The sequence below is a fragment of the Cynocephalus volans genome, chromosome 2 (assembly GCF_027409185.1).
Source record: "Cynocephalus volans isolate mCynVol1 chromosome 2, mCynVol1.pri, whole genome shotgun sequence".
In the NCBI taxonomy this organism is placed as follows: Eukaryota; Metazoa; Chordata; class Mammalia; order Dermoptera; family Cynocephalidae; genus Cynocephalus; species Cynocephalus volans.
The window spans coordinates 213904176-213927546 of NC_084461.1; the positions used below are offsets into that span (position 1 = coordinate 213904176).

Genomic DNA, 23371 nt, shown 5'->3' on the forward strand with positions numbered 1-23371 from the left:
CCCTCCCAACTCTGTGGAGTAGGCCTGGCACTGCTTTGCCTGCCTCGTGCAGATGAAGACTGGGCATTTCAGCACGTAACAAATGTGATCCCGCATTGCGGCCAGGCCCGCTGTCAGGCAGCCCGCCCTGTCCAGCCAGGGTACACTGCCCCACAGCCGCCACCCCACGCCTGCTTCCCTGGGCTGGGGCTGGGCTAACATCGGTGGTAACACCAGTGGTCTTGGACACAGTTACAGTAATGTGTGCCTTTGAGGAATACTAAAAAAAAACAAAAACGAGGAAATGTTTTACTCATTGCTAAGTACATATCAGTGAAAAGTAGTTTCCCCCAATGATAGGGTCCATTGCAGAAAGAGAAAAATGAACATCTAGAGTCCATGGGAGAGGTATGGGGCATGTCGCCCTCACATTGTATGGGTGGGAAGGGGAAGGCCACCTTTCTCCAGGATGCCCTCCTGCCTGGGGGCCCCCTGGGCTGCAGCAGGGAACAGGGTGGGGCAGGGAGAGAGACGGCCGGCCACAGAGGAGCCCCTAAGATGCAGAGACCATCTGTCTGGCCCTTAGAAGCCCAGGCGGTGTTCATCCTTGTGAGGGCTTGCATGAGGTGTCCTGGTGTGGGCCTGCTGGATGCTTCTGTGCACCTCAAACCTTCCCCTCCCCGCAACCCGGGCTGCTTTTCAGGACCGAAGCCCACATGGCCTTGACCGGCCTCAGGGCCAGCAAGTGGATTGACTGCAGCACCAGGGCCGTGTCTGTGCACTTCAGCCTCTATAACGCTCCCACCCGCCTCTTCACGAGCGTGTCCTTGAGTGTGGAGATTGTCCCCACGGGGGGTCTCGTCCCCTCGTCTCTGGTGGAGTCATTCAGCATCTTCCGCAGCCACGCAGCCTGGCGGTACCACCTCGTCCTTCCCGAGGTGAGTTCTGGGAGGAGCACAGGAGAGAGGGCTTCGCCTGGGCTGGGCACCTCCACCAGACAGGACTTGTCCCCACCCACTTGCCCACTCCGCACCCTCACCTGGTCGTGTCCCCATCACACAGCAGGTGTCACACTAGGCCTTGGGACACAAGATGACAAAGACCTGCAGTGGGCAAACCAACGTTTCACTGATGTTCTTGTCTGTCTCATTTGCTTGCACTCGCTGTCAGCTGGTCCTCCTGGTGCTCAGCCTGCTTCACCTGTGTTTTCAGCTCTACCAGATGATCGAGAAGGGTGTGCTGAGCTATTGGCGAAAACCGAGAAATTGGCTGGAGGTAGCATTTTCTTTGTGAAAATTAATAACAATAAAGTGTATTTACCTGGAAAAGAAATTTTCAACAGGAAATTGATTATGCACCAGCTACTTCCAACATTACTGCTATTTTCTCTCTTTGTAGAATTAATGCCAAATAGCATTTGAGATCAAGTGTCTGTTTAGGGGTTTTACAGTTAATTGCAGCCCAAGTCATGTGGGATGGCAGGTCAGCCCCTCCGCAGAAACGGGTCTGAGTGGCCCGTTCTTTGTGTTGCAGCTGTCGGTGGCTGGAGTGAGCCTCGCCCACCACGCAGCCTCCGGCCACCTGGCCACTCTTGCTGTGGATGTTGTCGACCAGTTCCACAGAGGACTGTCTCATGTGTTTATGGACCTCAGCCTTATGGCATCATGGAATCAGGTATGGCAGGGAGCCACAGTAGGGGGCCGCACAGTAGGGGCCATGACTGTGGTGCTGTCCAAAAGGCAGAGGTCACACATGTTCTAGAATGTGCGAGATGCTGGTTTGTTTCCTACTGAGCTCTGCATGCTCTGAGCTCATGCATGGTGGGGTTCAGGACAGTGCATGGCCTGGAGAACTCAGGACACGTGTTGCAAGCTGGGGGCCCATGGATTAGAACTCCAGAGCCAGGGATCCCTCCAGGGACTCTGTGGGACCCCAAGTGGCAGAGAGAACAGGTATCAATGCAGCATTAAGGAAGGAGGCTAGCGCAGACCTTAGACACATCATGTCTGTTTTCTTTGTTCCTCCTGGTGACAGTCCTTGACGCAGGCAATGTTAGCCACTTGTCACAAGTGAAGACACTGAGGCTCAGGGAAAGGCCGAGGTCCACCGATGGGGTGAAGCCTGGCTTCATAGTCCCCTCACTCCCGTTCCCCCAGGTGGCCCTTTCTACAAGGATGGGCAGGAGGACCAGGCATACATGTGCAGATGGGCTTTGGTGAGCCTGGGGAGGGGTCCTCTGGGACGGGTGGAGTCCCACAACAGCCGTACTGCAGTGATGTGTGGAAGCTGAGCCCACGTCCTCAGCTTTCTTGCCCTGCTTCCTGACTGCTAACCCTCCCCCCAGACCTCGCTGGACCTCACTTTCCCACCAACTTGAGGGCGGTCAGGGCCCCAGGGCCACCCCGTAGCTTGGAGTTCTCCCTCAGCCTCGGGCCTCATCATCTAGACCCATCTGTCTCCTGTCAGCCTCCCCCAGCCCTTCTGTGATCCGGCCCTGCCCTGCTCTCGCGTCTGCTGTGCAGGGAGTCCCGGTGGATGAGGCCAGTGTCCCCAAGCCTTCTCCCCCGAGATGCCAGTCCTCTCCTGGCTGAGCGTTGTCCCGTCTCCTCTCTGGAGACCATTTTGTTGCAAGCGACAGAAACCCACCAGCCCAGGGGAATGAAGCAGGCTCTGAACACACCCAAGCAAGGGACGGAGTTTCTCCCAAGGAAAAAGAATACAAAATATCTTCCTTTGCAAGTGTTACTAGAACTAGAGCCTTATGAATACACCCCTGGGTCCTCCCAGGCTTGGAAGGGAGCTGCGCACGGGTGGAGCCTGAAGCCAAGCTGCACACTCAGTCACAGGGACTCACGGTCCTGAGGCTGGGCACAGACCAGGCAGCCACCTGCACACCCCTCCCTTCCTTTCAGTCTTTATTAAATGTCTCCCCCTCCTTGGGTCTCCCTGCCTGACTTCCTGTCCCTCATCCCTGTGGCACTGTGAAGCACGGTCCCAGTGCACCTGCTACGAGTCCCAGGGAGGACTCCCACCGCATGGAGAACAGCACAGATCTCACAGTGCCAACCAGCGGGAATAGGAGCCCAAACCCTCCCACCCACTGCTGCTTGGGCTGCAGTTTCTATGACTTGCATGAGTCCAAGGAGACAGAACACTCACACAAGTCAGGTGAAGCAATGTCATTGCTCATAGACAGGCAGCGGGAGCCTAGGGTTCATGGTGAGCCAGTCCCCCTGGGTTCAGGAAAGCTGCCCAGGGCGGATGGAGTCTGGTCTGTGTATGCCCCACTTGCATGGCAGCGAGGGACCTGTTTTTATGCACTGGGGCCTACATGATGCTCTGGGCTGAAGGGTTGTAGGGCATCCTGTTCTAGGGGGACGGGGCCAGAGCCTGGGCTATTTGGGACTGTCCCCCTGTCTCAGCATGCTGCGTTCTCAGCACATTTTGCAGTTATTCTGAGAACAAGGGAGCAACGGGGAAGAGCTGCTCGGCTAAGGCTGTCTGGGGACATGTCCTGCAGGACTTGTCAACGTCTGCTGGAGTTACCTTGCACAGACTTACCTGGCTTACCTTAAGTCTGTCTCCCATGGGGCTGGAAGCCCCAGGAGGGCGAGTTCATCTGTTCTGTTCACTCCTGCTCCCCCAGCACCAGCACTGGGCCTGACGGGGACTGGCTGCTTAATGTGCTGGCATTTCTCTCTGCGGTGGATGGGAGGCCTCCTGGTCTCTCTTTGCCAGATGTCTGTGCTAGTCTGCTTCTTTCTATCGGCAGGGCACTGGCTTATCGTGGCCTCCGCTGCCCATAAGCATGGCCGTGCACAGCTCCGGCAGCTGCAGTGCGGGTGGGGCCCGGCTTTTCCTTGCCTGTGTCCAGAGGCTCCCACGTAGTGGCTGGCTTTCTCTCTCTCAGTGCACGGCTATGGGAGCATCTGATTGACCCTGATCTGCTAGCAGGCATGGGCCTTGGGAAGGGGGCAGAGTGAACCACCTTGTGAGATGTTCTTTTCAAGAATTTCTAGTAGATTTTCTAGAAGGATCATGATCAGGGCCAGCATGAATCCAGCCTAACACAATTGTCTAGCGACTCTCAGTAAATAGTCAGCCCCTCCTGACTTCTGGCCTTGGGACATGAGGTCACCTTTCAATTGTCCTTTTTTTCCTACTGATGTCCTATTTTTCTGAGCATGTTTCTGGCCCCTGCCAGAAAAACTTGCCTCAGGAGATTTTCTCTTCTCCTGGGGGTTCTGGTGAGGCCAGACGCCAATATCCAATTCCTCACTTAGCTCCTAAGAGCAAACACGCCTTCAGGCTTACTCCTGCTGGGCACTGTCTCAGTTGCACATAACTACGTGTGTGTTAAGCTACACAACCATCTAGCAAAATAGGCACCAGTATCCCACCCGTTTTACAAATGGCTAGACCAGTGCTCTGGAAGGTCAAGCGACATACTCAAGGACACACACATCTCGCTAGGAGCAGCACTGGAATTGGCTGCTGGGCTCGGGGCCCTGAACAGCCACGTTCCTGAGCACTGAGCTCTAGCACAATTGAAGGGCCTTCAGAGGACACTGTCCACACTGTATTGGCCCAGGAGTGCTGGAGTTAGTCCTTTTGCTCTGTTGGGCATCAGGGCCGGCCCTCAGGACACGTGCCCTCTGAGGTGCCCTCGTGTGTCCGTCTCTGTGCTGGCACCTTGGCCTCCACCCACACTGCGGCTTTTCCTTCCGAGACTCCACTTCTGTGGGTACCTCCCAGCGTGTCAGACTCATCCCTGTAGGGACAGCTGGAGGGCCCCGCTGCATCCCAGGTGTTGGAAGAATTAGATGTCTTCAAGACTAAAATGACTGATTTCCTAGTGATGGAACATAACACCCAGGATGAAAGAGCTGTGACTGGAGTATGTAAAAATAGAAAGGCACAGACCTCAGGGTCAGCAGGCCTTACACTCAGTCCCAGCGCCTCCTTAGCCGTGTGCCTTTAGGCAACTTACTTAATCTTCTTCAGCCTTAAGAAGGTGGGACAGAGCCATGATTACATAATTGAGGTTTGCTAGGTTGAGTGTGTGTATTGTACCTACACATACATACATGCAGATCCCTCAAGCACAGAGCTTCCCGCTTGGTGGAAGTACTATAAATGAAAGTTATGTAATGGCAAGAACTAAGAAGTCTTTATGGCATCCCTTAAATCAGATGTAGGCAAGAAAGGGGTCCTTTGCTCTCTGTCACAGGGAGCTTACAGCTGCGCTGTCCAGTACAGTAGCCACTAACCACCTGTGGCTAGTGAGAACTTGAAATGTGTCCTGTCCAAATTGAGATGTGCTACAAGTGTCAAATAGTGGGTTTCATAACTGAGTATGAATATTAAGAATGTAAAATATCTCAATAATTGCTATGTTGATTATACATTGAAACTGTATTTTAGATATGCTAGGTTAAATAAATTATAAAATAAATTTCCCCCGTTTAACTGTACTTTTTAAAATGGGACTACTAGACAATTTGAAACCCCACCTGTGGCTCTGCTCTGTGTTTCTCTTGGTCGGCGCTGGCTAAAGCCGTGTTCATTCCATTTTCCCTGTGCACAGCCAGGCCTGCCTGCTCTGATGGGAACCCGCAGTGTGACAGCGACTTACAGCTTGTCTGGGCTATGGCTGACTTTGTCCCAATAACGAGGGAACAAAACAGACAGCCTTGATCCTTTGTCCATGTATGATTTTAAAATATCCAGCTTTTATTTCTTTCTCTTCGACTTGTTGTCTTGGTGAGCGTAGATGAGCTCATACACCCAACAGTATTTTCCCAGTGAGCCCCTGCTGGGGAGGGGACGAGTGTGTGGGGTGTGGAGTCCAGGAGGCTGGGGTGGACCCTGGGTCTGCCGTGTCTCCAGCTCTGTGGCTTTTGTCTGACCACTTTGCTTACCTGAGCCTTTGACTCCAGAGTTGTAAATGGGGGTGCTTCTAGTTGCTATGGGGGTCAAATTTTAAAAATCTGCATGAAAAGCCTTGGTAACCTGTAACATATTCTGCACATATAAAGAGGGGGAGAGAATTAGCATGCACTGAATATTTTTTGTCCCCTCTCTGTGGTGGTGATTTTCTTACAGCACAGTAGATAGACTCAGATGGGGGAAACGGCTAGACCTGCTCTGTGCTGATCTTTATAGAAACGGCAAGGCTGGCTCTGAGTCCTGGTCTTCCTGAAACTGCGTTATAAACTGCCGTTACTCCCAGTTCTGACTCCTCCTCTGCAGATGCCTGCACTTAATGTCCCTGGAGATTCGTGGTCTGTGTAACTCCATCCCATCCAACAGATGCTTTGTGCATGGCCTACAGGTGTAAGTATGTCTGTGCACCTTCTTATGATGGCACGACACACTGAACTGCTTTGTTCTTTTATCTCAGAGGGTGCGCTGGCTCCAGGGGATCCTCTCATCCCTCTTGGTGTTAAAGTGCCTTTACCTTCTTGGCATTCAGAAAGCAATGGCATCCTGCGCGGCCGTGGTGTGTCGCTCACTCTGCAGGGTCTTTGCACCAGCGGTAAGAATCCTCCCCTTTGTCGAGTTACTTCCCCCAGAAGCCAATACTCACATCAGCCCTTTCTCAAGGGAAAGGCAAACTTCTCTCAGGGTACAACACCATCTGGAATTCCAGTCTGCTAGTCCATTATGGTGTGGTTTGAGATAACTGGTGTCTATAGTTATATGGTAGGTTTGGTCATGACAACAGCAGCCATGATTCGTTAAACACTTGCTTTGTTATACCTTCCCATAGCCTATTATTATTATTAATGTAAGTAGTTATTATCAACTACTGAGCTTTTTCTAAAAGAAATGGCATGTGGGGCCTCTCATTGATTACCTTGCTTAATTATCACAACCAAGCTGTGAGCAGACATGGCTCCCTTTAGAAGAGGGAACAAGGGCTAAGAGAGTGGATGAGGCTTGCCTTGTAGCCTGTCAGGTGCCTGGCTCCTTACCTGCACGAATGCCTGGAATCTAGGAATGCCTGGCTCTAACACCAGGGGGTGGCCAGGTTTCTGTCCAGGTCTAGAGGGCGAAGCCCCAAATCAGCAGGTCCAGAGTGTAGCTTGTAGCCCCGACAAAGTTCCTGGGGTGCTGGTGATTCTGACCTGGTCCCTACCCAAGGGCAGCACAGTCACAAATCCTGCTTGCCTTGAGCATGGAGGGACAGGCTCAACAAACCGGAGCAGAGAGCAGACCTCACAGTCAGGGATGCCACATGTAAACCCTGGCTGTCCCCCTCCTCAGCTCACTGTGGTGACTAAAACTCCACCTCCATAAAACGTATTGATGGGATGTGCCCAGAAGGGTTATTTCTGTCTTTAGAGCCTTAGAGATTATATGTGTGTGGAATTTACCAAGTTTTTCAACTGGTCATTATTCAGACCATTTAGTAACATGCAAAAATGCTTTTACGAGAGGAAAAAAAAAAAAAAAAACCCCAATATAAATAGATCCTGTCCAAATTAAGAAGCAGAATTTTAACTGTCCAGAAAGCATGGAGCATAGAGAGCAAAAGGAGTCCAGGGAGACCATACAGCTAGATTTGTCGACGTGGACTTGGGGACCAGGCTTGCTTTCTTCTAGTTCCACTGATGTACGATTCCACTTGCAGAGTAAATCACACTAAAATGGGCTCCAGTGTATTAGAGGGGATGTGTTTGGGTGCAGGGCCCTGCATGAACACAGTTGCAGGTGTGGGGGGGCCCTCTGGTGGCTGGTCCATGGTCCAAAACACAGACCCATGTGGACCTGTGACATCAGCTGACTGTTATCACAGCTGAGAAAATGCTAATTGGCACTGAGCTCATTTGAGTACATAGAGTGATATAACCCTTAAGATCCCAAGTCAGTTCTCAATCTGTTACAACCACCAGGACACGAAACTTAACCTGAACTGAATTAACTCAAACCTGACCTTCCTGATGCTCCCTAAGTGGTTTATCTGACCCACCCCTTGCTGGGTGCTGGAGACATCCCAATGATGAGAGAGCCACCCCCTCACGGCCACCAGGCCTCCTGGAGGGGGAGTCCAGCCGCAGCATGGGCTAGCTGGCCAGGGCCCAGGCCGCTGGTCATCAAAGGCAGACAAGAGAGGAGTGTTACCCAGGAGATAGCCAAGGGCAGGACGGTGGCACTGAGCAGAGAGAGCTGGGCTGGCGGAGCTGTGGGTGTTGGGAGGATGGAGGCTCGGGTGGGAGGAGAAGCCTGGGAAGGGGCAGGGTCCTTAAACCGGGACGACGTGACCCACTCCCCAAAAACTGCTTCTGCAAGATTTTCATTATTCTAAAGCATTTAGAAGTCACCCAGTGAGTCTCCCACTCTTAAGAAGCAGTGGCAAGGTGCATGCTCATGGCTTCTCTCCCGCAGCTGGCGGGGGCCCTGATGCTGGCCGCCCACTACCACCTGTGCTGGTTGATGCTCTGCACCCAGGCTCGGCCATCTGGCTCCTTGGCTGGTTCCTGCCCTGTGCTGCTGTTTCGTTTTCTGGGAAGAAGCCACCAAGACTCATTCCTCAGCCTTTCCAAGTCTGACCAGCAGGCCACGACATGCTACTGTGGAGCCCTCTTTTTAGTAATGGCCACGCTGTATTTTCAGATGGTATGTAACTGCATCCCAGCCTTTGAAGTCAAGGTTTATAGAAGTTTCATCTCCTGTCGGGCGAAATTTCTTTTGGTCCACATGGACAGTTCTGGGCTGAATGGGCCAGATCTCGCAGTAAGGAGTCCCTGAGGGCCATCGACCTGCCCTGGGCAGGGGCTGAGCACAGTCGGGTTGACTCTCGGTTAGCCTAGAACCGTTCAGCAAGGCAGCAGCCACCCCAGGATGTCACCTCCTCCCCAGCGCCATGTAGTCTCATGCTGCTGCAGGGGTATCTCTTGCCTTCTCTCAATCTTTCCATCTTATGAAAGTTTCACTCCAATCAGCCAGCCTCCACTGGACACGTTCTCTGAGCTGGGGGCTAAGTGAGGAGCGGGCCTCCCTATTTCATCCCCGGATGATCTGCCACTGGCAAGTGCAGCCATGTCACCCGGGAGGAGGCTCCCCTGTGACTCCACCCTCCTGTCCCCCTGTAGGGCCAACAGATTTAGCAAACGAAAATACACCACAGTTAAATTTCAGTGAATAATAAATAATTTTTTTAGTATTAGTATGCCCCCCACAGTAGTTCAGACATACTTATGCTCGTTCTAAAATGATTTGCTATTTATCTGACATTAAAGTGTGACTGGGTGTTCTGTATTTATTCTGGTAACCCTGCCCCACTTCAGCCCTGTTAACCTAGAAAAAATACATTAGAGAAAAATATCTCCAAATATATTAGGTTTATTCAGGAACAGAAAATAGGATTATAATCTGGAATGCACACCGTGGTGAGCATGGATGCATTTGTGGAGGGAAGGGTAAGAGGGCTTGTTCTGGTGAAAGGAGCGGTTCATGTCATAAGCTGCTTGGAAACAGAGGTCACTGCTTTCCAAGACTCCGAGACAGACTTGTCATCAGTTCGGTGCTTGAGATGCAGTGAGAGGACGGTGTCTTCACAGAGCATCTTATCTGCATTCCTGCATTCTGAACCTGGTCAGAGAAGCACATGTGTGCAAAGCAGGAGATGCAGGAAGGACGTGCGGGGACTCCCGATGGGTTTCAGGAGGTCCTTGGAAACAGTTCTTGTCTCAGGCGAGCAAGAGGGAGCCCCTTTTCTGGCTGTTCCCATTTTCCTGTTTTGTCTGGGTCGTCAGGCCCACAGCCCTCGCCTGCTCGGCCCAGCCCTTCTCAGGTGCACCCCAGGATTGCTGCGCCCCCATCTCAGGGGTGGCCCAGCACCTCCATCTGCAGGAAGCCCTGCGTGTGTCCCTGTTGAAGGCTCAGGGCCCCCTGCTCTGTGCTGGCTGGGCCTGCTGGCCGGCGGTACACGCTGGCCCTGCTGCATGCCTTCCCTCTGGACAGTCCCCATGTCCCCGCGGCAGGAAGTCCTCCTCATTCTGTAAGACAACATGCAGCGTGGAGTCCCCTCAGGAAGCCTTCCTGGGCACTGCATCCAGATGTAATCTCTATTTCATTGCCTGTCAAATTAGCACAGATGTTTTTTGATTTGCTAACATGAAATTTGTCTTTATTTCTTTTCTCTTCCATAGCTGAGAGGTTCCCTCATGACTTTTCCCCGAAGAAGAAAACTTTTTCACAGTAAATCCCTTGTGAGACTTAAAGATGTCAGGGCTTACATGTGGGGGAAGGTCCTCGCTTTTCTGGGACAGGAAACGCCATGGTTGGAGGAGGCTGAGGTGGTGGAGAATCACGTAAGCAGTGGGATCTGGGATTAGTGAGAACCACAGCACGCTCCAGAGGATGGTCTCACTGTGAATTTTCCTTTCCTGATCATAGCACGGTCATGATTCTGTGCCAAATATCACGGCAAAGCCACAAATTTAGTTTCCCACTTCAGTGGAACTCAGGGATTTTCCCTAAACCTTCTAAAGCACTTCACAGTTTACCAAGCGTGTTCTTCTACATTAACTCCCTACAGCCTTACACGACATACTTCAAAAAGTCTGTAGAAAAATAGTATTGAAATATAATACGAATATTTTCATGAATTTTTTGAAATACCCTGTAATGACCCTGTAGCTCTGGAATGATGGAGTCTGTGGCTTTTCCCAGGACACATGCACACTGTTCTCTGTCCCCTTTAGATTTAGCCATTTGCTCTTGGTAGCTGCTACCAGACCCAACTTCTACCCAAACCAGGGAGCCTGAGGCTCATTGTTTGAGGGTTGTCACCCCAGAAGGGAATGCACACAGAGCAAGCCTGGTGTTTGCACACTGAATGACCAGCTGTCTTCTGTGGCTGACGTTTAGGCATCACTAGGGCAGCTCTGAAGCCAGAGGCATATGTAATCAGGCTGTTGCAGTTTTTATAGGGCTTTATGGTCTGTCATGTCCTTCCTCATGTATTATTGTCTTTAAATCCATTCAGTAGTCCTTTATGTGGGCATTACTGACCATAACACTTATGCACATATCTCTATATGTACATGATAAATGAAGGGCTCAGGAGAAAGATCCAGCACCCAGGTCTTCTGCTCCAGGGCCCAGTAGGTTTCCTAACATAGCACAGAGCAGTCTAAAATCAGTCCCTCAACACTTCAGACAATGAGAAAAGATGAAAATCAGGCTCTTGAATGCATTTACTAATCGAATTTTCTTCTCTTCAGAAATACTACCTGGATGAATTTGCAAACCTGTTAGATGAACTTCTGATGAAGATTAATGGTTTGTCTGACAGCTTACAACTCCCTCTTCTAGAAAAACAATCCAGCAGTATAGGGGAGGCAAGAGCAGAAGACCCTCCCTTGGTGGGCACTTCTGGTTACCAGGCTACTGAGGTAAGACCATGCAAAATTGTTTTTGTCAATTTTCTCTATGGCAAATGTTTCTGGAGTTCTGACGGAGGTTTGAAATAGTTGCTGTTCCAAAGCTTGAGGCCCATTTGCATAAATATTCTCTAAGGGTGATACTGTGTGACGTGTGCTCTGGCCAGAACTGAAGAACCACTCAATGATGAAAACGTGCGACGTGACTTCCAATTTAAGGCTGTGGCATAAGTGTCTATCTGCTCCCTCATTTCTGATTACAACCAGAGTCAACAAAGAAACTGAGAAACAGAAATAGAAACTCCATCCTCCAAGAAGCTAAGAAATATTCATGGCCCAGATTGTGACCACGAATCCCAAGCATAGCTCCCATTACAGTGACTCTTAGACCAAAGGGGAAAAGGCTGCTGTGAGCTCTTGGCTGACAGACAACATATCCGGAGGGGTGAACCGAAGACCCCTGGTTTGGGAGAAAAGATCACAAAGCAAAAAAGAGTTAAAGGAATTTCCCAAACCCTAATGCCACAGAGTTCTAGGGACATGGGCCTGAAGCAGGGAACACGCAGGAAGGCACCTTTGTAAGAAGCTGTTTGCTGATGTGGCAGCCCAGAGAGGGGACCTCTGGTGGCTCACAGACCCAGGGCCACACTACTTGCTAACTAAACAAAAACCAACACAAAAGCACACATTATGTGTTACTACACAGTTAAATAGAAGGATGAACACCGTGTCCCAGTGATGAGCACCTTCCAGGGGAAGCTTCCCTGAGATCCAGAGAGATGCTCAGCCGCTCAGAGCCATCTTGTTCACGTGTCCCAGTGGCGATGAGAGCGCTCGCCAAGCGCGGCAGACCTCGAGGTGCCTGCTGCGGCTCACCCCCAGCCCTTCCCTGGCCCTAGTGCAGACAGGAGTGCATGACAGAAGCAAACGGTCATTGGATCTACGCAAATATACTGCTGGAGAAAGAAGTTAGTAAAAATGACCAAAAAAGGAGATCGTACCTCTGAAAACAATTGCCATAGATGGGTAAAGATTGTAACCAAGATGTTCTCCACACAGAAAATAAATTAATGAAAAAAAAATGCCTCTTGGAAATGAGAGTTCAAAGCCATAATGAAAGAACTCCAAGATGAAATAAAAAACCGAAAAATACATTGACAGAGTTGAGGAAAGAAATGGAAACGAACAAACAAAATTGCTAGAAATACAAGGGTACTTCAAAAAGCTCACGGAAAAGTAGAATTAAAAGATATGTGTATCTTGGGCCAGCCCCGTGGCTCACTCGAGAGAGAGTGATGCTGGTAGCGCCGAGGCCGCTGGTTCGGATCCTTTGTGGGGACAGCCGGTGTGCTCACTGGCTGAGTGTGGTGCGGACGACACTGACCTGAGGGTTGCAATCCCCTTACCAGTTTAAACAGGGAAAAAAAAAAAAAAAGGTATGTGTATCTTTCCATGAATGTTTTGAAGTATTCTTGTTCAGGTGAAGCAAACAAAAAAAGGGGAGGGTGAGAAATAGATTCACAGAAAAGAGAGTGAAGGACGTGGATGAAAGGTTTGAGAAAACTCAGTAAAATGAGATTTAAAAAAAAAATCAGAGTTGAACTTGATTTTTAGGAAATAAAATACACATGGGAATCACACAAGAATATGCATGAGACAGAGCGAGTATGTATAAATAGCATCTCCCCCTGAAAAAAAAGCCCAGAAAATTTAACATAAAGAATGTACTTGGAGATATAATTTCAGAAAACTTTCCTGAAATAAAGATACAGACCTTTTATATATTTTAAAAGAAACTCTGTGTCAGAGGAGAAATGGATTCGAATCTATTAAAGCTAGAATGAATCCTAACAAAGTTAGTTATTTGACTTAATAATCTATTGATATCCAGATACCTTTCCTACCCCCTCAAAATCAAGTCACCTTCAAGTGATTTAAAATTCTTTAAATTATTAAAAAATTATTCATTGTTTATTATTACTCTAGTTATTTAAAACTATTTAAATGTGTGTATCAGTAGAAAAGTAAGCAAATGATAGAAAAACATAATTTTATAGAACAGGAAACATAATGGTCAATTGTGTAAAAAAATTGGAAAAGAGAATATATGTAGAGAAAAAAATAGGATAGCATTTACTACCTTTGTGACATGAAAAAATAATGAAAATTTAATAAAAATTTTTAGAAGATGACTGTATACATTTATATTTATACCGTAAAGTTAGTATTGTTATGTTTGTATGACAGGATTAAAACAAACGACAATAAATGCTGCTAAATCAGCACTAAGAGGAAAATCTGTGGTATGTAGTATGGAGAAACAGCAAGTGAAAGTAGGCTAAGGCTGCGTTGCACTCAGATAAGAAACACACACACACCCCCACACACTCACACACACAGTCAGCAAAGCAGATGGAAGGATTATAAGGATTGTAATTATAAGGATGAAAGCCTTAATTTAATGAAATCAGTAGCAAAATAAAGTATTCCAAGAGATGATTCTTTTAACAAACAATTAAATAGATAATATACTCATATAGCTAAATATACTGGGAAAAAATGAGTACAGTAAATACACAAAATAAAAATGAGAAAGGGGAAATAACTTTGAGGAAATTAAATGAGTTATAGAAGATTTGAAAAGAGAAAATAGTTATCAATGCTTTTTGTGCACCAAACTGACTTGAGTAGAGATAGATATCTGAAACAGTATTTGAAGCTCTGTCCCTCCAAAATCACCAGGCCCAGATGGTTTCACAGGTAAAATACACCAAACTATTAAGAAACATCTAAGTCCAGAATGCTCTTCAAACTTCCAGAGAAGAGACAGAAGTAAAGTTTCCAAATGTATTTTTATGAAGCAGGCAATATGTTGATATCATAACTGGACAAAAATCTCCACATTAAAAAAAAAAAAACTACATGTCAGTCTTACTGATTTTGATACCAAAAAAAATCTGAATAAGACATTAGCAAATAGAATCCAGCAGCGGATTAAAAGAATAATATCCCATGATCATATGGACTTTAAATCAAGAATAGAAATGTTTTAAAATTATAAATGTTTTAATAACTTTCACCAAAAAAGGGAGGAAACTATCATTTGATTTTCTTTATGGCTGCATTTGATATCTATTGAATTTTTGACATCAAAAAGATTTGACATCTATTTCTAATTTTTAAAACATACTGTATTCTTAATAAAAAAGGAACTGACATATTTTTGAAAAAGTAAGACTATATCTCAACCTAAAAGCCAGCACTGTATCTAATGGTACAATATTGGAGGCGTTCCCACCGAGGTTAGGACAAGGGAAGGTTGTCAATTCAAAAGTCCCACAAGAGCAGTTTTGAGGGATCTGCGTCACCTCCTTCCTTTAAATACACTCTTCTTGTTCATATGTTTCCTAACTCTATAGCCAGCAGAAACTTTAAACTTGTAATATGGTAGAGTAGTCATTCAGGTACACAACACACACTATCGTGAGTCCTTGTATCCTTACAACACGTATCAGTCCATACCCGTTTCCTAAGACTTTGAAAATGATTTTGCTGAAATGATGGTGGGGCTTTCAGCTGTGTCTTTGCGCTTGTGACACATTGTTCTCGTGTATGATGTGGGAAGTTTTCAGCCACAGTGTGATCCGCAATTTTACTTTTATCACACAACCCTTTCTGGACTATCACTTTGTGAGGCATTAATCAAAAGTGTGTTTCACAGATGCTGAGCTGCCGGGGCGGGCCCCTCTCCCTGGCTCCCAGGTGAGTCTCTGCCTGCAGAACTCAAGTGTCTGCAGGTGTGTTTGGCGGGCTCCACCGGGAAGAGCTAGGAGTGGACTTGGCATTGGAACAAGCCAGGCAGGCTGGACTTTGCCGAACAGACCCTCTTTTGTGTGATGGGATCTGAGGAAACAATCCGTTTGAGTTTCCTAACTTCAGGGCAGTTGTTTTTCATCTTAACCATTAATAATTAAGATTTGTATCTTCATGAACTAGAAAGATTGGATGCCTGGAGCTATCAATAACCACCTACAAATCATATTGTTCTTTATATTTTCTAAGTGACTCATGGCAATGAAATGCTGTGGAGCTGTCGAGTCCCCACCTTCTTCTGCAGGCCAGCTCGGCTCTCTGAGAATGCTTCCTGGCTGTGTCTTGCCTCTCGGTGATGTGGACTGGGAGGAAGGCTGCCAGCCAGTGGGTGCTGCTTGCGGGGCAGGAACGGGAGGACTTGTTCCCTGGGGCCCCTTTCTGACTCACTGCTTTGCAGGGGCTGGCCAGGCTACTGAGTCTGCAGCTGCAATTTAGAGATGCCAGGAGGGGTTTTCCCCACTTGCAGTCCTCTTGGTTTGCTCCCATGCATGCAACTGAGTATGGCAGGAACACCCGACCTCAGGGTACAGAGTCTGCCCAAGCGATTTTTGGACCTTTTTTGTTAAGTGTAAATATCTTAGCACCCACCTGCTAGGAGGGAAGTGGAGAAGTTTTGTCTAGCTGTGGAAAATCTGCGTCCACTTTCGTATTTGGGGTCCCCAACACGGTTGATGTGTGTTTGTGAAGAAGGCTGGTATGCAACGTCTGGCCTCCTTTTTGAGCGAGGTCAGTGTCATTCAGGGTGCGGGAAGCCCTCCCAAGGTTTTTCCTTCAGCGTCCTCCCTTACCTTTGCCAGTTTGGTGAATAGTTTGAACAAGATTTAGAATACTCAGCTTTCCTTAACAGCCCTGGCTACAGAATCCTGACTGTCAGAAGTACACTGAGCTTCCTCATGTCTAGGAGATTTTGTCATTATAGTTGGGTTCTGTGAACTTACTGAATCTTCAATGGCTCTAAGCATTTTTCTAACTGGATGGAGCAACAGACTAAGTTTGAATCCTTGAGGAGAAAACGAGCTATGAAGGGTTTTTTCCAAGGAAATATCAGCTCAGCCTGGACATGTAGAAAGATTGATTCCATGCAGAAGCCTCCACAGCTGCTGATGAACAGGGAGGTCAGGCAGGGCTGGGTGACGATGGCCAAGTAACTCCATTTCTTCGTGTCTTTCTGTCCTACTCTGTCAAGAGAGGACACTAGTAGGGCTCTTCCCTAGGACCATTGAGAGAGGTAAATGAGTTAGCGTGTGCATACTGCAAGTGCCCTCTATAGGTTTAATACAGACAATTAAAACTGAGTTTTAACATTCATTCATTCATCAAGTATTTTTGCACCAGGCACAATTCTAGAAGCTGGGGATCTGATGATGAACAACATTGGCTCGAAAGTGAACTATGTCCACCAGGAAGACTTAATATTCCTGAAACTTGGAAAATATGAATCTCAGAATTATGGACAAAAATCTGGGCAACTTTTGTGCCCACTTGGATCTATGTTATGATGTGTTTCTTTATGTGAAGCTGAGAGGCCATTAATGATGCAAACACTGAATTGAAATGAAATATGCCCAGGAAGAATGCACCCCATGATTCCCAAGGTTCATTCGATATTGTTAAGGAATAGCACCTTCCTGAATTTGAGTAAACGTGGTCGTTCACACCTGATCTCATTTCCTGTCTGCCCGAGTTACATCTCGTTTACCTTTTCTCCATCACTGTGCCTTCCACAGAGCCTGGTTCTCCACAAATATTTAGTAAATTGATTACTGAGCAAAAAAGGAGCAATGGAGAATATAAATGGGTAGAAAGAGGGTAAATAATGAAGCAAACCGGGCAAAATGTTAACAGGTGATTCCAGGGAAAGGGTGCGTGTGCTTCTCAAGTATTCCTGCAACCTTTTTTGTAAGTTTGAAATTATTTCCAGATGAAAAGCTTCTAAGAAGGCGCTGTTGTATTGCTCAAGCAAAGAGATAATGAAGTCATAGCGCCACGTTTATGAGGTATGACTTGTTTTAGTATTTCTTGCTTTTTTTCTAAACTTTTCTAAGTATAGCTTGGAAGTTTTCCCTTGATGGACATCACAAGAAAAGCTAATTAAACTTAAAAGAACCATTTAGACATGTTTACAAATACTTAATGTACTAGAAGTGGCAATAACTTAGAACCCAGACAGAAATGTGGAAGCAGACAGCCTTCTGAAATGAATTTTCTCTGCACCCCTGAATTATACTAAGTCTTCCCACAATGACCTCACAAGAAGCAACATTTTTGTAGCTGCTGATTCACTCCTGGCAGACATGGCTCCAATAAATTTGAAATATTATTGCTAATCCCTTTTTATTTAGATGTGTGCTAGAATGGCACTTGAGACACTGAGGATATAAATCAGGACTTCAGTGTTCTTGTGAAGACATAATCTATTTACTTGAGCCAAATTATCTCCTCTCCTAGTGGGGGTCAATAAAGTTGAATTCTCAGAGACTGAAATGCACCATCAGCTGGCTTCCTTCTGAAGAAGTTTCTGTTTCAGTGCAGAGTCTTACAAACTACAATTATTTCTCAACAGAACAGGTAAAATACTGTATTAGTTTGCTAGGATGCTGTAACAAAGTACCACAAACAGAAATTCATCCTCTCACAGTCTGGAGGCCAGAAGTCTGAGGTCAGGTGTCTGCAGGGCCCTGCTCCTGTGAGTGCTGGGAAAGGAGCTGTGCAGGCCTCTCTCCCAACTCCTCATAATTCCTTGGCTTGTGACAGTGTAATATTCATCTTTATATGATGTTCTCCATGTGTGTGTGTCTGAGTCCAAATTTTCCCTTTTTATAGAAACACAGTCATTTTGGATTAAGACCCACCCTAATAATCTCATCTTAACTTGATCATCTGCAAAATAAGGTCACATTCACTGGTACGGGGGTTACACTTCAACATCTTGAGGGGGGGCACAATTCAACCCCTAACTAATACATTTAAGCGAATGTAAATATTTGAAGTTAAGTTTTATATAGTTTTTTGTTATTTGAAGATAAGTATTATATAGTTTTTCATTAATTCCAACTCTTTGAGAAATTTAATTCCACTAATCTGACAAAAGTAAAGCAACATACTCAGAAAGTTTTGTAAACTTTCCCTTTTTACTCTGTGTAGATCTTAGTTTAGGGAGTCTTTTATGAGAATGATATTTGCGTGTTAGTACATGTTGATTATCTTAAAAATTATAAATGGATCTTCTGGGTTCTCTGACTCTGGAAAAGATCAGGTAATAACCAAAGATTAATTTTTTCCCATTTAAATAACAATTTTAAAGAGCAGTATGATTGGATCTTCCCTAAAACACTACATAGTTGTCAGCGTGTACTCACGGTGCCTTCCTACGTTATAGGACATGGGGATCTAGGAGGGTCACTGAGGGAGGGAGCTCCCATTACCTCTCCTTGGGTGAGTGACTCATTAACAAGGGATAGAATCATGTAAGAATACCGTAAGACGTACCTCACGCATGTCACCAGCACAACACATTAAGACTGAATCCAGTTCCCCAGTGGTTTGGAAGTGAATGTCTACCTTGGGTAAATTCTAATGCCACTGTCCCCACAATGGTATTGCCACTGGTAGGTGTATCCTAAGTTATTTATTACTCAACATAAAGTTGAACGGCTTTGCAAGTAATTGGTCTTAAGCAGGACCAAGGAGAGAGACAGCTGGTTTTCCTCCTGCAAGGCCACACTCAGTCAGCGGGCAGCCCACTAGATTTTTCTTGTGTGGATGAGAAAGGGTCTAGGTTACAGCTAGCAAAGTGGGATGTATCACACCCAAGACTGTCACCATTCACTGCTCCAATGTGGAAATTTATTTCATCTGGTCTTCAGAATTCAAGTATAGAATGAAGTCACACAAATCTCTGAGAAGGGGCTCTATTCCAGGCTGACCTCCTTGGCTTCTCTCACTATTATAGATTTTCTGTATAATGGAACTGCTTAAATATTACTAAAATACCAGCCCTTGGCCTTGAAAAAGTGGAGACCTTAGGCACACTTTCTCTGCAGTTGTCCTGAGTTGAATAATTTTCTAGAGATTCATGCTCACTGGGGCCTCCTTCCTGCAGTCTTTACTTTTATAGGTTGCTGTGGTTTTTTGACCATCATCCTGGTTCCGTTGCCAGGCAGGAGCAAGGAAACTTGATTATAAAAGTTCAGGAATGTCAGCTGACCTCTGAAAGACCTGTCAACACCCTGCGCCTTGCAGAGAGTGAGCATCTTTTTTCAAGGGCTGTGGATGACATAATTTAGAGTTCCCATAGGCAGCTGGCTTCTTGGATGCCGAGTCAGAGTGGAGAGGGGAGGAATGGAATGTGTAGTGCAGAAGGTGGCTTCACTGTGTCACCGTGGCAATCAGGACCATGTGGTGCTGGCACAGGGGAAGACACATAGATCCCTGGAACAGAACAGAGATTCCAGGATAGACTATGCAAATATGCCTAACCCATTTTTGACAAAGGTGCTAAGGCAATTCAATGAAGGAAGGATAGCACTTTTTTTTTTTTTTTTTTGGGCAGATGGCCAGTACAAGGATAGAACCCTGGACCATGGTGTTATCAGTACCACACTCTGACCAACTGAGCTCACTGGCCAGTCCTCCAGGATAGCCTTTTTGACAATGTTGCTAGCACAATTGGACATCCAGAAACAAAAGAGAAAAAAATACCTTTGACTTACCCCTCACACCTTATACAAAAACAACTAAAAATGGATCATGAACTTAAATGCAAAACATGAAACTATAAAATTTGGGGGGGGTGTGGAATAAGGGAGAAAATTGGCACAGTCCATAAAAGAAAAAATTGATAAATTAGACCTCATCAAAATAGAAAATTTTGCTCTGAAAATGACTTTGTTAAGACGATGAAAGGACAATCTACAGGCTAGAAGAAAATATTTGCAAATCACATATTCAACAAAGGACTAGTATTTAGAATGTGTAAAGAACTCTCAGAACTCAACAATAAAAATACACAAGTAATCCAATTAGAAAATTGACCTCAAAATGAATAGACATTTTATTGAAGTGGTTTTGTACAGATGGCAAATAAATGCAGGATAAGAGGTGAACATCGCTAGTCGTTAGGGAAATGCAGATTAAGACCACAATGATATGCCACTGTATACCTTAGAATGACTAAAATAAAAAATAATAACAACAACAAATGCTGGCTAGGATGAATGTAAAAGATAGTCTAGTAAATAGTTTGGAAATTTCTTTAAAAAATGAAACATAAAAACTTATGACCCCAAAATTACAAGCTCGATCATTTATCCCAGAGAAATAAAGACTTAATGCTCACACAAAAACCTGTGCAGAAGTGTCCAGAGCAGCTTTATGTGTAATACCTCTGAACTGGAAACCTCCCAGATCCTTTCACAGATTGAACGGTGAAACAAGCTGAAGTCCCTTCATGCCACGGAACACTCACTACCCGGCAGTAAAGAATGGACTGTTGATACATGCAACCATCTGGGATTCTCCAGAGAATTATGCCAAGTGCAGAAAGCCAATCTCAAAAGGTTACATACAAATGCTTCTATTTATAGAACATTCTTAAAATGGCAAAATTACAGAGATGGAGAGCAGATCCATGGTTACCAGGGGTCGGGAGTGGGGAGTGGGTGAGGAAGGAGGGGGGAGGCGTGGCTGTCAAAGTACAGCTGGAGTGATCTTGGTGAAGGAATGTTCTGTCTTCACTGTGTCAATGTCAGTGTCCTGGGTGAGATATTGTCCTATAGTTTTGCAAGATGATGTTTCCACTGACGAAAACTAGGTAAAGGGCACATGGGATTTTTCTGTATTATTTCTTACAACTGCATGTGGATCTATAATTAGGTAGATTCTCAAGGTAAAAATTTAATTTAATTTAATTTTTTAATCTCAAGGTAAAAATTTTAATTAAAAAATCAAGGTTGTTGGAGCATGCAAAGTTAAAATAAATTGAAATGGCATTAACTTAAAAATTAATTAAAAATATTAATGATTTTTCTAGCAGACAAGGGAATGGCCTCCATCAGAAATATGCCTCATAAGAAGAGCTGTTTCTGGACATCTCCTTTCTCCAACCCAGCCTACAGTTCATCCTTTTCCCCAGTTATCTTTTATGAGTGAAAGTTCCAAAGCATGAAGGCATCTGAGCTCCTGCAGTAGCTGGACATCCTGAATTGCTCTGATTTCTGCCCAGTGACATTCTGGCCTTGTCTGTGGGCCCCACACCATCTGTTTCCACTTTCTGCTGTACCAAGACTCGGGGTGAGGGTGGGAGTGGAGGGATGAGCCTGTACCATTTTAGGTTCTGTAAAGGTAGAGTAGTTCTTGGAAGCTCAGAAGCTCAAAGTTATTTGTGAGCAGAGTAATATGTTTGTATCAGTAACCAAATATCTGCATAGAGAATACCAGTAGGGAATGTGGGTGGAAGAACCATTAGAGCATCTGGCCAGGCCACACAGACTCAGAAGCTCTTCCTGAATTATAAACCACTCTCGCTGACATCATAGTTGAGCTAGCTGACAACTTGCTTCTTAAAAAACAACACATTCCGGCATATTTTAGGCACAGAAAGGCTCACCAGCATTTTGAACAGCATCATAGCCCAGACAGAAACTGACAGAGGAAACACGTCTGCCAGTGACTGCAAAGAATTCAGCTGTCCATGTGTTACCTTGATCATTTGATCTCTGCTCTGTGCTGATGGGGCCTGCTGGAGTGGACCTGAAGCCATCTGACTTATTGGCAAAACATCTGCTGTCATGAGTATCTAATTTCTTCCATTCTGAATCCACATTTTCTGCTTTAGCCTTAAAAAAAAAGAAGGAAACGTTTGTAATACTGGGCAGGAGACGGAGGTGTATTTTCTTTTTCTTTAGACCAGATAAATTACTTAATTGAATTAAGGCTAGGGAAGAATATATTTTCAAAGTCTTAACATTCTCTCCTTAGGACAGAAAGTCCTAATTTAGTTACTAACATAACAACTTTTTAGCTCAGCATCTTTTTTTTTTTTTTTAAAGGATATGGTCATCAGTTTTTGTTCTTTGTACAAAACTCTTTCCAAAATAAAAAGTCTTGCTTTGCATTTAAAGTACGTCTGCTTCAAAATGACAGTGACCTTTGAAGTTAGTAGGAGGTCCGTGTGCAAGTCTGTTCCACAGCATTCTGGGCCAGAAAAGACAGTCACAGGGTGAAGGGTAGTCCTGAAAATAAAATTCTTACAAGACTAAGAATTCCATACAGGATGTGGACAAAAGTGGAAATTTCTGCATTATAAATCTCCTGAATATCTGTGATATACGATCACGGTTCAAGGGCCCTTGTCACTATTCCAGACTGAAACACACTGGAAGTTGGTAAGTCTTAGGTCAAAGACCTTTTCAGCAGATCAAGAACAGAAGTTGTAAGAAAATATTTTCTCATTTTCACCGGACGGTAGACTATAACACCTTTTTGATGAACTCCCAGTCTATATTATCTCCTCCACATGTCTCATTAGTATGTCTTTATTCTAATCCTGAGTAACTTCAACTGTTATAATTCTTTTGTTCCCTCCTAATTTTAAGCCATAACCTGCTCTGTAAATTGCATCAAACAGAACGTCTTTGTCATGGGGTCAGAATGACTTCATATGATCTCTTCTCCACATGCTAATATCTGGCATATTTGAGGAAACGTGTTCTCCTCCCCTGCCTCTGCAGCCCGGGTGTCTTCTTCCCCAGCCTAAGCAGCCTTGGGCCCCACCACTTCCATCCCCCTGTGACATCGCCTCACCTGCCTGTTGATGCCAGGTGGTTCTCCTCCAGCCCTGTTTGTACTTTTTATGTCTCCCAGAATTATGAACAATATCTAGGAGTGGGATGACTGCAAAAAATAAGCTCTGTGCTGAAGACTAGTTGCTCAATATCATCTGTCTCTATTTACTCCTCGTCAATGGAGCAGTGGGGGGCTCTTTGTTACAGCAGCATGACCTTAACTAATGTATGATCTTTCACAATCCACATGTGCTTTAGAAACCAGACTTAAATTAAGGCAGCACCAAGTTACATTATTATTAGTAGCCTTTACAATGGTTTTGACTGTGAGTAATATAAAAC

At 45.6% G+C, this 23371-nt stretch overlaps 1 protein-coding gene across 1 annotated transcript in view; it reads left to right on the forward strand.

The window, feature by feature from the left end:
• Positions 1 to 11545, forward strand: part of PKD1L1 (polycystin 1 like 1, transient receptor potential channel interacting) — a 128105-nt gene extending 116560 nt beyond the window's left edge. Inside the window, exons 50-57 of the mRNA XM_063087766.1 lie at positions 683 to 917; positions 1150 to 1254; positions 1513 to 1653; positions 6383 to 6517; positions 8371 to 8601; positions 10137 to 10298; positions 11214 to 11384; positions 11540 to 11545. Coding sequence (XP_062943836.1) covers positions 683 to 917; positions 1150 to 1254; positions 1513 to 1653; positions 6383 to 6517; positions 8371 to 8601; positions 10137 to 10298; positions 11214 to 11384; positions 11540 to 11545 — 1186 coding nt within the window. The remainder of the gene's footprint in view (positions 1 to 682; positions 918 to 1149; positions 1255 to 1512; positions 1654 to 6382; positions 6518 to 8370; positions 8602 to 10136; positions 10299 to 11213; positions 11385 to 11539) is intronic.
• The last annotated feature ends 11826 nt before the right edge of the window (positions 11546 to 23371 follow it).